We start from the raw sequence: 17,500 nt of genomic DNA on the forward strand, positions 1-17,500 counted from the left end.
AATGAAACAGCCTTGAATCTACTGTATCTAAAACACTATGAACTTAGTTCAACTTTTAGTGTTTTAGATACAGTAGATTCAAGGCTGTAGCACAAGGATAAGTAAACTTTGGCTATCCTGAGAGTTTCAAAACTTCCACACTCACCAAAAAGTTAACCAACTTGGAAAAAATGTCCATATCATCTTTCTAAGTCACCATTACTAGCGCATTCCATGCTTACAAAATGTCAATAACTTTCACAAAACTCATACTCATATACATTATCTCATAACTCATATACATAATAACATACAATATTTTAAAATTCTACTTACAAACTTGTTTAACTGTCTAAATGCTTTCTTTGCTTGCATCCCAACATACTCTACACTGACACACTGTACTAAGGGGTCTGGGAGTTTATTTAATGCATGATCCACACTGTCATTTAACAATAAATGGGAAACTTGGGAAAACTAGGATTAGTAATAAAGGTGGAATAGAAGGTGTTGTGGCTACAGGTTTGAAGGCTTTGAATAACTTTAACGAGGTGTAAATACAAAATGCAATGGCGGCAATGCGAGGTTCAACCAGGGCAAGGGCGCATGGGTTACAATAATAACTGCTGACCACTGGATGTGGGGTGGTCTGAAGTAAACTATTACAGCAGGATTACTAATAACAACTTAGGGTGCTGAACAAAGGCAGAAGGATCATTGCAGGTCAGGTGTTAGCCTAAATACATAAAAGCAGTGTGGTCTGATTACCCAGGTCCCTCCTTAATACATGATAGCAGTGTGTTCAGATTACCCAGGTCTTACCCTAAATGCATGAAAGCAGTGGTCAGATTACCCAGGTCTTACCCTGAATGTATGATAGCAATGTGCTCAGATTACCCAGGTCTTACCCTGAATGCATGATTTGGGTCTTGCCAATAACTAAGCAAATACTTGACACACTGCAGAATGTGAAGCCGCTCCTCAAAATAATAATCAAGAATCTGCAAGCATAATACAGAATAATAATAATAATACATAATATAGAGAAGATCTAAAAATACCAAATGAATGAACACATGAAATTCCATTTAGTTCAGATAGCAGGTTCCTAAATATTATCATAATCACAAAAAATGTTCCAGTATTATGTGTGATAGAAAATCCTGTACATTCTAACCTTTAGCATCAAGTGTTCTGTTTGAGAATCATTTTTCAGCTTCTGTTTTAGCTGTTGGGGTGTTCCTCTGAAGTCATTGTGTAAGTAATTACTAAACAGTTCAAATGTCTGGATAACATCAAGGTCCTGGAAAGATAAGAAAAAATAAATACATGTCTCATATTAAATTCCTCCTATTGGTTACTCCTTAGCTTGTCTGTAATTTTTTCTAGTAATACCATATTTCAGTATTAGGCACACAAACCCTATATGTAACCTGGTGTGCCAAATAATATGTCATCAAAAAAACATGATGTTGCTTATTGAACCAAGTAGTTTTAAAGATACAGTGTTTTGAAGAGCTTTATTCTCGCTTACCATGAATTTACTGAGCTTTTTAATAAAATCTTTAACATTTTCTGATTGCTTTATCTTGTCCAAGGAGCTGGTTGAGCTATGAAATAAATGTAAAAGAATCAAGTTTGACAAGAGAAGGTGCGAAAACTGACCCCTGATAAAAAAAGGAAAGTGCGAAAACTGACCCCTGAAGAAAAAGGATACTGAGAAAACTAACCCTTGAAGAAAAAGGAAGGTATGAAAACTGGCCCTTGATAAAAAAGAAAAGTGCGAAAACTGACCCCTGATAAAAAAGGAAGGTGCGAAAACTGACCCCTGATGAAAAAGAAAGGTGCAAAAACTGACCCCTGATAAAAAAGAAAAGTGCAAAAACTGACCCCTGATAAAAAAAAGAAAAGTGCGAAAACTGACCCCTGATAAAAAAGAAAAGTGCAAAAACTGACCCCTGATAAAAAAGAAAAGTGCGAAAACTGACCCCTGATAAAAAAGAAAAGTGCAAAAACTGACCCCTGATAAAAAAAGAAAAGTGCGAAAACTGACCCCTGATAAAAAAAGAAAAGTGCAAAAACTGACCGCTGATAAAAAAAGAAAAGTGCGAAAACTGACCCCTGATGAAAAAGGAAGGTGCGAAAACTGACCCCTGATGAAAAAGAAAAGTGCGAAAACTGACCCCTGATGAAAAAGGATACTGAGAAAACTTACCCCTGAAGAAAAAGGAAGGTATGAAAACTGGCCCTTGATAAAAAAGAAAAGTGCGAAAACTGACCCCTGATAAAAAAGGAAGGTGCGAAAACTGACCCCTGATGAAAAAGAAAGGTGCAAAAACTGACCCCTGATAAAAAAGAAAAGTGCAAAAACTGACCCCTGATAAAAAAAAGAAAAGTGCGAAAACTGACCCCTGATAAAAAAGAAAAGTGCAAAAACTGACCCCTGATAAAAAAGAAAAGTGCGAAAACTGACCCCTGATAAAAAAGAAAAGTGCAAAAACTGACCCCTGATAAAAAAAGAAAAGTGCGAAAACTGACCCCTGATAAAAAAAGAAAAGTGCAAAAACTGACCCCTGATAAAAAAAGAAAAGTGCGAAAACTGACCCCTGATAAAAAAAGGAAAGTGCGAAAACTGACCCCTGAAGAAAAAGGATACTAAGAAAACTTACCCCTGAAAAAAAAGGAAGGTATGAAAACTGGCCCTTGATAAAAAAGAAAAGTGCAAAAACTGACCCCTGATGAAAAAGGAAGGTGCGAAAACTGACCCCTGATGAAAAAGGAAGGTGCGAAAACTGACCCCTGATGAAAAAGAAAGGTGCAAAAACTGACCCCTGATAAAAAAAGAAAAGTGTGAAAACTGACCCCTGATGAAAAAGGAAGGTGCAAAAACTGACCCCTGATGAAAAAGAAAAGTGCGAAAACTGACCCCTGATGAAAAAGGAAGGTGCGAAAACTGACCCCTGATGAAAAAGGAAGGTGCGAAAACTGACCCCTGATGAAAAAGAAAGGTGCAAAAACTGACCCCTGATAAAAAAAGAAAAGTGCAAAAACTGACCCCTGATAAAAAAAGAAAAGTGCAAAAACTGACCCCTGATAAAAAAAGAAAAGTGCGAAAACTGACCCCTGATAAAAAAAGGAAAGTGCGAAAACTGACCCCTGAAGAAAAAGGATACTGAGAAAACTTACCCCTGAAGAAAAAGGAAGGTATGAAAACTGGCCCTTGATAAAAAAGAAAAGTGCGAAAACTGACCCCTGATGAAAAAGGAAGGTGCAAAAACTGACCCCTGATGAAAAAGAAAGGTGCAAAAACTGACCCCTGATAAAAAAAGAAAAGTGCAAAAACTGACCCCTGATAAAAAAAAGAAAAGTGCGAAAACTGACCCCTGATAAAAAAGAAAAGTGCGAAAACTGACCCCTGATAAAAAAAAGGAGAGTGCAAAAACTGACCCCTGATAAAAAAAGAAAAGTGTGAAAACTGACCCCTGATGAAAAAGGAAGGTGCGAAAACTGACCCCTGATGAAAAAGAAAAGTGCGAAAACTGACCCCTGATGAAAAAGGAAGGTGCGAAAACTGACCCCTGATGAAAAAGGAAGGTGCGAAAACTGACCCCTGATGAAAAAGAAAGGTGCAAAAACTGACCCCTGATAAAAAAAGAAAAGTGCAAAAACTGACCCCTGATAAAAAAAGAAAAGTGCAAAAACTGACCCCTGACAAAAAAAGAAAAGTGCGAAAACTGACCCCTGATAAAAAAAGGAAAGTGCGAAAACTGACCCCTGAAGAAAAAGGATACTGAGAAAACTTACCCCTGAAGAAAAAGGAAGGTATGAAAACTGGCCCTTGATAAAAAAGAAAAGTGCGAAAACTGACCCCTGATGAAAAAGGAAGGTGCAAAAACTGACCCCTGATGAAAAAGAAAGGTGCAAAAACTGACCCCTGATAAAAAAGAAAAGTGCGAAAACTGACCCCTGATAAAAAAAAGGAGAGTGCAAAAACTGACCCCTGATAAAAAAAAGAAAAGTGCGAAAACTGACCCTGATAAAAAAGGAAAGTGCAAAAACTGACCCCTGATAAAAAAAAGAAAAGTGCGAAAACTGACCCCTGATAAAAAAGAAAAGTGCAAAAACTGACCCCTGATAAAAGAAAAGTGCAAAAACTGACCCCTGATAAAAAAAAGAAAAGTGCGAAAACTGACCCCTGATAAAAAAGGAGAGTGCGAAAACTGACCCCTGATAAAAAAGGAGAGTGCAAAAACTGACCCCTGATAAAAAAGAAAAGTGCAAAAACTGACCCCTGATAAAAAAGAAAAGTGCAAAAACTGACCCCTGATAAAAAAGAAAAGTGCAAAAACTGACCCCTGATAAAAAAGAAAAGTGCGAAAACTGACCCCTGATAAAAAAAAGGGAGAGTGCAAAAACTGACCCCTGATAAAAAAAAGAAAAGTGCGAAAACTGACCCTGATAAAAAAGGAAAGTGCAAAAACTGACCCCTGATAAAAAAAAGAAAAGTGCGAAAACTGACCCCTGATAAAAAAGGAGAGTGCGAAAACTGACCCCTGATAAAAGAAAAGTGCAAAAACTGACCCTGATAAAAAAGAAAAGTGTGAAAACTGACCCCTGATAAAAAAGGAGAGTGCGAAAACTGACCCCTGATAAAAGAAAAGTGCAAAAACTGACCCCTGATAAAAAAGAAAAGTGTGAAAACTGACCCCTGATAAAAAAAAGTGCAAAAACTGACCCCTGATAAAAAAGAAAAGTGCGAAAACTGACCCCTGATAAAAAAGGAGAGTGCAAAAACTGACCCCTGATAAAAAAGAAAGTGTGAAAACTGACCCCTGATAAAAAAGAAAAGTGCAAAAACTGACCCCTGATAAAGTAGTAACTGTACCTGTGTGGCTTATAGGTGAGTATTCCATTGAGAAGTTTGTCTTTGTTCTGTCTTAGTTCTTCAGCCACTTGTTGCTTTATACATATTACATTCAAAAAAGCATAACAGTAAGAATGATGATTGGAATTAAAATGCAAATAGAAAAAAGTGGAAAATAAATGTCGTTAATAGATGGTGTATGCTTTACATAAAACCTTTCAGATTACTACTACATATTACTAAACAACAACTACTCATTGCAGTCTACAGCACATCCATAATTCACTATGAGAACCAACAATTGCCCCTTCAAATCCCATTATCCTGAATATTCTTTGACCAAAATCCCAAAATCCTGAATCATATTTTTTTAATCTTGATCCCATACAACATTTCTATCCTGGATTCTACGAGTGTCCTTAAATTCCTGTATCACGATGGCAAAAAGTGCTGAATCCAACATCACACACACAGTACAGTATGTGTACACACAATAAAGGGCTCAAAGTCAGAATTTCTAGACAGTGCAACTAGTTTTTAGATCTTTCAGTTGCACAGTTCTTATTATATAGTTACAACACAAGACTTTGGATTGGTTTTGCATTGGGCTTGATAAAAGTTAAACCTTTTCCTAGGTATAGACATACAGTATGCAAAATTTAGACAGCAAGTAGACTAAACATGTCTTTTGATAAATTGCATTTACTTGTTTGGTGACTCTGTCAGTTGTTAATTTTCTTTTTTATCTTTTCAGGTGTTTGTGAAAAAGTTCTACCTTTTATTGGCATTTTAAGAAAATTTCTAAAACAAATAGGATTGTGTCTTACCGGATGCTGAGGGGAAACACGTCCTGTAATGATGTGCCAAAGGCCTCTATTGGACCTGCAACATAAAAATTACCAGCATAACAAATAATTAGCGATAACACAGCAAAATCGTAGTGACAACGGTGATTTTACTTATACAACTTTACAGAAACTTCAAAGTCAATCTGTCTACTATTAGTACACTAGCCAGATTGACTTTGAAGTTGCTAGCTTACGAATTCTTCAAATAGACAACTACAAACATTAAAATGCCCCTTAAAACGCAAGAGAAAGGATATATTTTTGAAAGCTTACCATGTATGCTGATACGAACTAAAAAGAGATGACCTGTATAATAGCTGACATGACTTACAGTTTGATTTCCATGATTGAGTGTCGTCAAATCAGCAAAAGGGGAAAATATATAGATTGATCCATCGGCATTCCTGTTCAATTCCTCCCGCCATTTTGGATTTTGTACGAAATGGAGCTTACAATGGGTTGTGGGTAATTTACACAGGAAGCCCGTTCAGTATATTTCTGCTTTTGCATGGAGAAGGGTGGTAGGTGTAGAGCTTGGGCAAGTTTCGGATTACGGGAACTTTTGTCAGTGAATTCTGAATAAAATAAAATCATCCCCGATGTGTATTGAATATTGCACTTCTATCCTTTATGCGAAATATCTCCTGTCTCTAGATTCTTTTTTAGTTGCCTCTATTTGTCTGAAAACCCTGGTAATCGTAACAAGGGACTATTCTGTATGGCCAAGCTACAGTCTCTCCTTAAGGGTAAGCGCTTACCAGATGCAGGCACGTACCTAGGAATGGCTGAGGAGGGGGGTGGGGTTGGGCAGGTATCATATGGAAAAAGCATAGTATTTTTAAATAAAAAAATAAAGATTCCTTTATAAGAAATGACCCATTTTTCCCTTCTTGCACAACACCAATCCCTTCTTCTACACCAAACATCCATTCTTGTACACCACCCATCCCTTCTCGCACAACACCCATCCCTTCTCGCACACCATCCATCCCTTCTCGCACACCAGCCATCCCTTCTTGTACCCTACCCATCCCTTCTTGTACACCACCCTTCTCGCACACCACCCATCCCTTCTTGCACAACACCTATCCCTTCATGTGTACAACACATCCCTTTTTGCACAACACCCATCCCTCCATGTGTACAACACATCCCTTCTTGCACAACACCCATCCCTTCATGTGTACAACACACCCCTTCTTGCACAACACCCATCCCTTCATGTGTACAACACATCCCTTCTTGCACAACACCCATCCCTTCTCGCACACCACCCATCCCTTCTTGCACAACACCTATCCCTTCATGTGTACAACACATCCCTTTTTGCACAACACCAATCCCTTCATGTGTACAACACATCCCTTCTTGCACAACACCTATCCCTTCATGTGTACAACACATCCCTTCTTGCACAACACCCATCCCTTCATGTGTACAACACATCCCTTCTTGCACAACACCATCCCTTCTTGAACAACACCTATCCCTTCATGTGTACAACACATCCCTTCTTGCACAACACCCATTCCTTCATGTGTACAACACATCCCTTCTTGCACAACACCCATCCCTTCTCGCACACCACCCATCCCTTCTTGCACAACACCTATCCCTTCATGTGTACAACACATCCCTTCTTGCACAACACCAATCCCTTTATGTGTACAACACATCCCTTCTTGCACAACACCTATCCCTTCATGTGTACAACACATCCCTTCTTGCACAACACCCATCCCTTCATGTGTACAACACATCCCTTCTTGCACAACACCCATCCCTTCTTGAACAACACCTATCCCTTCATGTGTACAACACATCCCTTCTTGCACAACACCCATCCCTTCATGTGTACAACACATCCCTTCTTGCACAACACCCATCCCTCCATGTGTACAACACATCCCTTCTTGCACAATACCCATCCCTTCGTGTGTACAACACATCCCTTCTTGCACAACACCCATCCCTTCTCGCACACCACCCATCCCTTCTCGCACACCATCCATCCCTTCTCGCACACCAGCCATCCCTTCTTGTACCCTACCCATCCCTTCTTGTACACCACCCTTCTCGCACACCACCCATCCCTTCTTGCACAACACCTATCCCTTCATGTGTACAACATATCCCTTTTTGCACAACACCCATCCCTCCATGTGTACAACACACCCCTTCTTGCACAACACCCATCCCTTCATGTGTACAACACATCCCTTCTTGCACAACACCCATCCCTTCTCGCACACCACCCATCCCTTCTTGCACAACACATATCCCTTCATGTGTACAACACATCCCTTCTTGCACAACACCAATCCCTTCATGTGTACAACACATCCCTTCTTGCACAACACCTATCCCTTCATGTGTACAACACATCCCTTCTTGCACAACACCCATCCCTTCATGTGTACAACACATCCCTTCTTGCACAACACCCATCCCTTCTTGAACAACACCTATCCCTTCATGTGTACAACACATCCCTTCTTGCACAACACCCATCCCTTCATGTGTACAACACATCCCTTCTTGCACAACACCCATCCCTTCTCGCACACCACCCATCCCTTCTTGCACAACACCTATCCCTTCATGTGTACAACACATCCCTTCTTGCACAACACCAATCCCTTTATGTGTACAACACATCCCTTCTTGCACAACACCTATCCCTTCATGTGTACAACACATCCCTTCTTGCACAACACCCATCCCTTCATGTGTACAACACATCCCTTCTTGCACAACACCCATCCCTTCTTGAACAACACCTATCCCTTCATGTGTACAACACATCCCTTCTTGCACAACACCCATCCCTTCATGTGTACAACACATCCCTTCTTGCACAACACCCATCCCTCCATGTGTACAACACATCCCTTCTTGCACAATACCCATCCCTTCGTGTGTACAACACATCCCTTCTTGCACAACACCCATCCCTTCTTGCACACCACTCATCCCTTCATGTGTACAACACATCCCTTTGGTGTTGAAGGCTGCAGGTATTTATATGGTTTGAGATTAAAGATGGTTAATGATTCTACTAACAGCTGAGACTTAAAAAATAAATTTTGTTTTAGCCTCACATACAGTTTTGTTTATTAGTTCATTAGTTTTATCCTATAGCTTCTTTGTATAATGAATAACAAGCTAAAACAAGAACTACGATCCTTTCATAAATAAAAAAACATTAAGGTTGATTTTACAAGAAATCTTAAAATGATACAGAACTACAGAGTGATTAAGCTTAATCCATAAACGTTTGCATACTTTTTCATGCAATCATTTGTTTTTTGTCTGTCTTTGCATCTCAAACTAGTAGTTAGTGTTGCTTGTTAAGTTTAATCAATCACTACGGTGAGTTCTAACATCCACATACTTGCCATTATCTATAAAGTGCAAAAAAATATCATGTTTGCAAATGTAAGAAATCAATATTTATGTAGAAATACATTATGTTGCTATGATGAGTTATAACATCAATTGTTTTTAAAATTAACAATTAGGTTATATACATATGTTGCAGTCTTCCTCAAAACCATTGCAGCATAGCTTCCATTCCTGGTTAGTAAAATAGTATCCTTTCTAGTCTTAAACATTATTTTTTTAATCATGATAAACAACAGGGTTTTTTTTTTAAATATGCAATTTACAGCAAATTAACACCAGCAATAGAACATTGATATATGTTTTAAAATACCCTATATTATAATACAGTACTTCCTAATGAAAAAAAGAATGGTAGCAAAACATTCAAATTTAGGGAAATTGCCAAACCCAACTACCAGTACAGTAAGATGTATAAAAAGAAGTCAATTTTCGACAAAACCTTTGCTGCTAACCATTGAATCCTATGTTACGAAAACACTGGCTAAATTCTGGTCTGCTTCAATACTTCTGTTTTTTCTTGTTTCTCTTTCTTTGGCATACAAATTAGAAACAGAGTGCTTCTGGAATTCCTTAGAGCACTATTTTCTCTGTCCTATGTGGTCACCTAATTCTGGGTTACATTCTCGGGAAAGAAAAAAAGATCTTTTCTGAGCATAGATACAATACTAGGAACCTGTTTCTTTCTATCAGAATAGTAGTCACCTGTTCTAGACTGGTAGGTAGACACTAAGCTATTCACTCTTGTCATCATCCGTAGCACATCCATGTTGTGCATGTGCTTGTTGAACACTTCACAAATGGACTGGATAAACCATGATCCATTAACAGAATTACGCCATGAGTAATACCCTGGCACGGTGGAGTAGGCATACAGGAAGTCTGCCTCCACTGGGACTTGAACACGATTGGCATCCTCGGGGCCGGCATCGGTGGCATCTTTACCATCCATATACTCATGTCCTGGACACAGAGGATAGATACCTTATTTTAAAAAGCACAGCAGCTTCTCTACTTACTATCATTTGATGCAGCAGCTTATGAGTTAGCATAGGGCTGTAAATTCGGGCAAGGTATAATGTATGACCCATAGATTGTATGAGAACACAATATCTTCTTTGAAGCATTGAGTTGTATAAAATAGTACAAGCAAAACAAGTAATGGAATATCTTGCTCAACTTGCATTAGATCATTATAATTTACCAAAAGGATTCCAGTGCATTATGCCAAACTTTAACAAACTTTTAATGACATTCCATTTCACATTCCTTCTAAAATGATGCTTTTTGTCAATACATCTATTAATCCCCAAAAAGAGTTCTCAAATTTCCAAACTTATCACATAAACATTTAGAAGAGCCAACTATTGTGCTAGACTTTGAATACATGCCATAAGGGGAAAACATACCTTGGCAGGCTTGGAAGATAAAGATTTTAGGCTTGCCAACAAGGTTGTCACCTTTGAATGCCTTCATCATGCTTCGAATCTCTATCGTTCCATCAGTGGTGTAGAGTATCCCTTCCTCACCATGGGTAAGAATGGCAAAGATCATAGCATTGTAGTTAGAATAACTCCTCTGACCAAGTTCCTTGATAATTCTGTTAGTCTCATAGGTCGTTTTATTGTTGTGAACTTCAACATCAAATTGCAAGGCCTTAAAAGTTTTTTCCAGGGAATCTCTGTCTACATTGGTGCCATTGCGAGGGTACCGATGCATGCCTGATGCAGGAAGGAAATCTTTGTTGTTTATAATGACTGCTACACCCCTTGGTGTCTTGTCCATCTTATAAATATGAAGGTCTCCCGAAGGGCTAGATGACTTGGAGCTGCTGCCAAATATATTCAGCCCACCATCAACAGTCAATCCACCGCCTTCTACAAACAAACACAACAATATTATATGTCTATACTGAATCAATGAAGCAAATGCAGAATTCCCCCTGGCCACCATATTTGCATACCACAGAAAAAAACATTTTGTGTAAATATGAAAGCTCTGGATTTTTATTTATGCACATATCTTTGTAATTAAGTATCAAATTCAGGATTTTACAACAACACAGAGAGTGCAAAATATTACTGGAACACAAATATATTCACTTCTATCCCATTCTGACCCTTAGCTTATCAAATGGTGTATGGCTTTTTGCTCATTTTAAAGGGTGTATTTTTATTAGTGTGTGCGTGAGCTTGCAACAACTTTTTGTGAGTCCCCATTCATACCTGCATTCCCACCATCAACAGATTCAATAGGACCCTGGGCGGCACCATCTTCTACATCTCCTGATAGCTTCCCAGAATCTAAAATCACATACAAACTATTGAATAACAGCAATGCAACATTTTATATAACAGGAGCCAATCACTGAAAGGAGAAATAGCACTAATAAATCTGCTATACTGTAAGCATAAATTAGACCAGGATTAAATCGTATTCCTGAAAGCCAAAAAAGCGCTATTCCTGGCCTAACTTAAATGCCCCTTTTAATTAAGGACCCAGCCCCTAAAACATACTGTAAACTTGAAGCAATTGTGTTTTCTTGTTACAACTGCACGCACATTTATTTTACACATCAAAAAACTAATCAACCTAAATATCCACTTCAAACTAAAAACCAATGATGCTGTGCGTTATAAGTAAACTATTGACCGGTATACTAACTACTAGCACATGTTAAGATCTTAACTAATAGGATAAATGCATACTTTTATTGACAAGACATTAAGAACTTTTTTATTTAAATTAGGTTTCCTTTCTAACTACCATTTTACAAGCATATTGATAGTGATACTGTGTACAGAATAAAGGAGTATTCAGCAAATTTACTGACTGTTCTGGCCATGGACTTCATCGTAGGCTTATCAGTCAACATTACCAGAAATTCAAAAAGACGTTGGACGTATAAAATCTTAAAGCTTATCCGTTATGCATGAACAGGTCTGAGCAGGTTTGTGGATGGAATTATCTGTTCATCGTCTTTAAAACAGCAATAAAGACAGAGGATATTTAATTCTTGCTTACAATATAAAAAGACTATAGCAGATAGTTCATGTTAAAGAGTAGTATAGTAAGAAATAAGGAACGAATAAAGTTGACAGGGGGAGACAGAACACTTTAAGAACGCCCCTCTCCCTCAGACTGCATATCGCATCTCGATTACATATTTTATTGGAACATGGTTGCTAAAATTACCTTTCGTTTGAGAGGGTCTCAAATAGGATGCAAGATGTGGTGAGATATCCTCCAAGGCATCGCAAAACTTGCTAAAGGCATCTGGGCCCCTCTTTGGCAGTTTATCCAGTAGAATTTCAGCTTTTTCCTGCGATGGTTTGGCAGCTTTTATATCTTCTAAGTCCGTTTCGTCTAAAATTCCAACTCCATAAAGCGTTGAAGCGACTTTATCGGCTTCAAGATCTTTAATAAGATCTAGTCTATGTGTTCGGAGGGTCCTTCTGTGTGCGGGATCCATATTAACGCTACAAATATCAAACTTAACCTTAACAGTGTTTTGCTTGTTCGCTGCTGATTTGGAAAGCTTCTCTTCAATGGAATTATAAGGCGAACGTGACGTCATCCCCGATAAGATGAAATGTGTTTGTAGGGAGGGGTGGGTTTAATGTTGATAACTAAACCATCGTCAAAATGATACAAATCATTATGAAATACTACCTTTTAACTTTAACAATTAGCAAAATACCACATCTTGAATCAGACACAACTTAATTTGACACTTACACAATATTCGGGATATTTTCAAATTGTAGCAAAATCAAATTTACCCCCTCCCAACATCGTCATGGTCTTACTCGGCAGAAGAAAAGCGATGACTCATGGGAAATGTTACGACGGTGATTTTCCCGTTACGTCATCTATTTCTTCGCGGTTAGCACTTCCGAGAATTAATCTTTTGTCTGAGTTTAGAAAACGGAAAAGGGAAGTATACACGGGTCAATGTCAAACACAGATCACGTACTTGGGGTGGAGCACTTAAAAATCCTAAGCGTTTTTGACGAAAAAAGAACTGTGCCCGGCCCCGATCCCTTTGTGGGTATACGAAGAAAGACTGGCATACGAGCACAGTCCTGTCGGGTAGATGAAAACTAGATGAGACCCTCTCCATAGTACACGTATGTTTACATCGGGTGTGGCGGAAACGACACTTTTTTTGTTTTCTATGGTAAATAACAAAGTGCTTAGCCGACGCATATTTCTATCAGCTTTCGGGGAAAAATATGATATAATAGTGGTCAAAAGGGGAATAAGAAACTCGGGAAGACTCTGCCCACTTTTGTCCAGTTTAACAAGGCCTTTAGCAAGATGTCGAAATAAGCGTGATCAGCAAGCTTGGCCGTCTTACTCGGCAAAAAAGAAAAGCCTTGACTTCTGAGAAATATTATGGGGACTCCCAGAAGAATTATTGGCTCGAAGCCAAGATCTGACCGAGCTAGTTGAGGCCATCAAAAAGCTGGCTGATCCACGTGCCAAGCCTTATGCGTGTAGGCCCAGGCCTTATAGAATACCAGTTCGACAAAGTCACCCCTTGACTCGCCACCATTATTCACGCAAAAACAACACTGAAAACACCATCCTTTAAAACTCTGTAAACCCCTACGCAGCTTTAGTTCCGGCCAGCTGGTTTCGGCCCCCTGTATCATGTATGCCCTGCCCAGCTGTATAAACAATCATACATGCAATTATTGATGGGGACCTTACGCAAGGACGAACGGCTACGTCAGAAACATTGGACATTAAAGAGCACCTGACTCTGTCTGATACACGTCCACGCGTCTCTCACAAATCGAGCAGGGGGCTCCATGGGCGGATCTAGCTTTCCGCTGAAGGAGGGGGGAGGGCTCAGTATAATAAAGGGGAGGGCTATTATTTTTTTTGTTACATTTGGCTTTCGACTGCTCACACATACAAAAATAACTTAGAAGTGTGACAATGTGCACAAATCAAGGTTTTTCCCGATAAGGAAAATTTCTAAGCACTAAAAAAGCAGCAAAAGTGATTGGTAGGATGGAGTTCCAAAATCCTAGCTACGGGCCTGTTGGTGTTTGCATCTTATAGAGGAATGCTCTTTGTGTCGCGGAATACGAAAAAGAGGAAGCTTGTAATTAGGAAAAAAAGAAGGTGGAAATCATCATCGAAGCTGCTTCTTTATCATGAGTAAGATGTTAAGTTTTCCAAGTGCATAAATGAAAATTTTTATTTTTATTTGACGAGAGGCTTATGTTGCAAGTGTTTTTACTTCTTTAGGAAAACAAGGAGAAGTACTAAAAAGTATTTTTGCGAGATATAAATATTCTCGTTGAAATCAAGCCAATGACAACAAAAAACGAGTTGTCTTTTCGTTCCGCTGTTTATTTGCCATTGGGAGCAGTCAGTCAAAACGTCCAATTTCATTGCTTCGTTTGTTGTTGGTCAGCCACAAGGGTAGAAATGGCAGTTCTATCGTTCACCAAGCCAGGGCCGTAGCAGGGGGTGGAGCACTGGGGGCACGTGCCCCCCCCCCCCCTCAATAATTTTTAAAAAATTAATGAAATGACCAGTTGGGGCGTGGCTGTGCCCCGATATTTATTAATGTTTCCTTAAATATTTCGAGGCCTGCTACGGCACTGCCAAGATTTGGCGGATCTCATCTCGTTATCTGCTGCTTAGCGTGTACGAAAGGTACACTCCTTTTTATATAAGAACGTCTAATTTTCAGTCATGGCTGGTCTGTTCTAATTTTTGGAGCATTTTAAAACTGAAAATGTTCTTAATGATTTTTGATTTTAGTGTTTGAAAAAATGATCAATAGCATTTTCTAAGCAAACTTTTGATGAGATAATGAATCTTAAAACATCAGCTTAAAAACAACGCGTTTTATTATTTGCTGATGTTGTGTCTTGAACAATAACAGAGACCATGCGTACGTGCATTAGGATACCACTTCCATGGTGACGGGCTCCCCAAGGGACCCACGGCGCCCGGGAAGACCTCGATATTTTTTACCTTACGTCACAGCTTGCTGTGTGTGGCGTAACCGTATAAGACTTAGGTCTTAAGGGCTAGGAACCTGGTTATTGCCTCCCTATTAATGCGCGGGTGCCTCGGCACCTGTGTGTTACACAGTTCGCTAGATAGCGGTGCTGGAGCCGAAATCTCCAGCCTAGCCGTAAAGCTTTAGCTGCCATACGGTGATTCAGCGCACGTCTGGATGTATGGTCTCTATTTTTTGCGTTTTTAGTTTGCATAAACACCGGTTCAATCCCAGGCAAAGAGCATATTTTTCTCTTTTCCCTTTTTTCTCTTATCTATTTTTCTAAAGAATCTTATATTTGTGTTCGCAGTTTTTTTTTTTTACCGTGGTTATCTGTATCTGTGTATAATTATCGCTAGTCACTAGTTTTTTTTTTTTCATGTTTTGTCGGTAGTCGGTTACTTTTTAGGCCGTTTGTCGCTAGTCGGTTAACCCCATCTTGGTCCTGTAATGTTTCTCTGGCCTTTATGTTTTGCTTATTTCATTGCAACTTGTTTGGAATTGAACGCCAAGCGCGAACGCATCTTTTTTGATATCGTTGTCCTTGTATCACTGAATGTAATACAAACGCTTAATGTAATACCAACGCTAATAAAATTCGCGGCTTAATGTAGTACCAGCGATTAATGTAATACTAACGCTAAATGAAATAAATTTCGCCGCTTAATGTAATAACGAATCAACGCTTAACCATTGGCGCAGACGGGAAGAGGGAGTACGCGCGAAGACGTCTTATTGTAGCTAGTGATAGTGTTACTAAAATTACGATTATATAGTGTACATAAACAACGGAAAACACTCAATACCGACAACAAAGCTTAATTTAGATTTGCTTGCCCTTCATTAACAAATATAGAATACTTTGTACTCACTAGGGCGACAATTAACTGGGTTATGGGTTATTTGAATATATATTTAGTCCTTTGAGGACCCTTCTGACTCCGCGTTTCAATGCACTCGGAGAATCTGTGTCGTAGCCCGAAGTGCTTCATAGGTATCAAATAAATAATAAAATAGCGTAAATGAAACCAAACACAGGTTAAGAAAGTTTTCGCATTCTTGGTTAAGTCGTTCACACGGCGTCCAGAAGCCAGGATTCAGCCATTAATGCGTTACTCATGAACCACTTCGGGTTACGATACATTGATTCGCTCGAAGTAACAACAACGTGTTGTCCTTTCAGGAGCACGTGAGATAATCCAACATTATCCCGTCAACTGCTTTCCAATAGTGGGAGAGGAATGGCAGTCACGTGTGTTGCATTTCACGTGAGATAATCCAACATTATCCCGTCAACTGCTTCCTAATAGTGGGAGAGGAATGGCAGTCACGTGTGTTGCATTTGAAAAAAAAACGCACACTAAACCCGTCATTACGTTTGCCAAGGTAGGGGATTTTGGACCAACGTCTGCGGCACCGAACCAAGGACCGTCAGGTCATACTTACTCCACAAACCGAACTGAACGTAAGTCTTAACTTAAGTCAACTCAATAGCCTGAGCAACCTAATGTAAGGGATTGACTAGAGCTGGACAAATTAATAAACAAGTTTTGGACCAAGCAAACCTGGGTAAAAAGCACAAAAAAATGTTCAGCCGATTTCGGGCGATTTTGTGGTCTCCTAGAAACGGCTAAAAAAATCTTTCATACTTCTCATACTTGAGAATGTTGAACTTCGATTGGGGATTTGGGGGCTCATCACAGGTACCCCAAGCTCACTGTGTGTATGAATAAATTATAGTGGTTCACGTTACATTGTGGGTGTCATGATCGTCATGGCTTACAGTAAACATATGTGATTGAAATAAGCCGTTCACTTTACTACGAAATAAAATCGTAAAACTCTCAAATATATTCTGCCTTGATACTTCCGGCTTTATTTTCGGTAACATGGAATACAGGATCCGTCAGCCAATTAAAACGGGCATTTTTTGTTAATGCTATCTCTATGGGTTAAAAATTCCTTTGACCACACCCAATCTGCTATCTCTTAGGGGTATGAATTGTTGTCGACCTCGCCCTTAGTGCTATCCCTTAGGGTGATTTTGTTGTCGAGCACCCCCGTCTGTTTTTCTCGAAGTCCCTCCCTCCCTCCCCCCCCCCCCCCCCCCCCCCGGGATTGCAGCCCTTGTTCGATGTTATTTGCTTACGTAAACTACGACGACTTCTTATAAACGTGAAGAGGGGTAAACTTTTTTTACGTTTAATGGTTCCCTCTTTTTTTTAATAATGATTTTTTTTAAACACCGTTGTAATCATTAAATAAGTTTCGTAATAGTTTCACTTAATTTTGTTTCCAGGTGGAACGACTTAAGCTCTGCTAACTACCGAGTATTCAGATACGAGATGGGGCCTATGTTAGCACAGATCAAGATTAGTG

General features: G+C 39.3%; 2 protein-coding genes across 3 annotated transcripts in view; both read right to left on the reverse strand.

Annotated features, from left to right (window-relative positions):
• LOC5513624 (nucleoporin NUP188) overlaps positions 1–6,152 on the reverse strand; it is a 33,423-nt gene extending 27,271 nt beyond the window's left edge. For both annotated transcript variants that reach the window (XM_048724634.1, XM_048724633.1), the window contains exons 1-6: positions 6,023–6,152; positions 5,671–5,725; positions 4,865–4,938; positions 1,514–1,589; positions 1,157–1,282; positions 888–980 (exon numbers count right to left, since the gene is read on the reverse strand). In XM_048724634.1, coding sequence (XP_048580591.1) covers positions 888–980; positions 1,157–1,282; positions 1,514–1,589; positions 4,865–4,938; positions 5,671–5,725; positions 6,023–6,036 — 438 coding nt within the window. In that variant the 5' untranslated portion in view covers positions 6,037–6,152. The remainder of the gene's footprint in view (positions 1–887; positions 981–1,156; positions 1,283–1,513; positions 1,590–4,864; positions 4,939–5,670; positions 5,726–6,022) is intronic.
• Positions 6,153–8,780: 2,628 nt separating this feature from the next.
• Positions 8,781–12,685, reverse strand: LOC5513609 (caspase-3). Its single transcript, XM_001633845.3, has 4 exons — positions 12,289–12,685; positions 11,319–11,396; positions 10,503–10,970; positions 8,781–10,056 (listed from the first exon to the last, which is right to left on the reverse strand). The coding sequence occupies exons 1-4, from the start codon at positions 12,668–12,670 to the stop codon at positions 9,701–9,703; spliced, it is 1,284 nt and encodes a 427-aa protein (XP_001633895.2). The 5' UTR covers positions 12,671–12,685; the 3' UTR covers positions 8,781–9,700.
• Positions 12,686–17,500: the final 4,815 nt, after the last annotated feature.

This window comes from Nematostella vectensis, chromosome 3, assembly GCF_932526225.1.
Source record: "Nematostella vectensis chromosome 3, jaNemVect1.1, whole genome shotgun sequence".
NCBI lineage: Eukaryota > Metazoa > Cnidaria > Anthozoa > Actiniaria > Edwardsiidae > Nematostella > Nematostella vectensis.

Coding starts and splice junctions, on each gene's coding strand:
- LOC5513609 (XM_001633845.3), bottom strand. CDS start 12,670: ATGACGTCACGTTCGCCTTATAATTCCATTGAAGAGAAGCTTTCCAAA. Junction 11,397..12,288: donor GAGACCCTCTCAAACGAAAG/GTAATTTTAGCA, acceptor ATGTGATTTTAG/ATTCTGGGAAGCTATCAGGA. Junction 10,057..10,502: donor TATCTTCCAAGCCTGCCAAG/GTATGTTTTCCC, acceptor CTCTGTGTCCAG/GACATGAGTATATGGATGGT.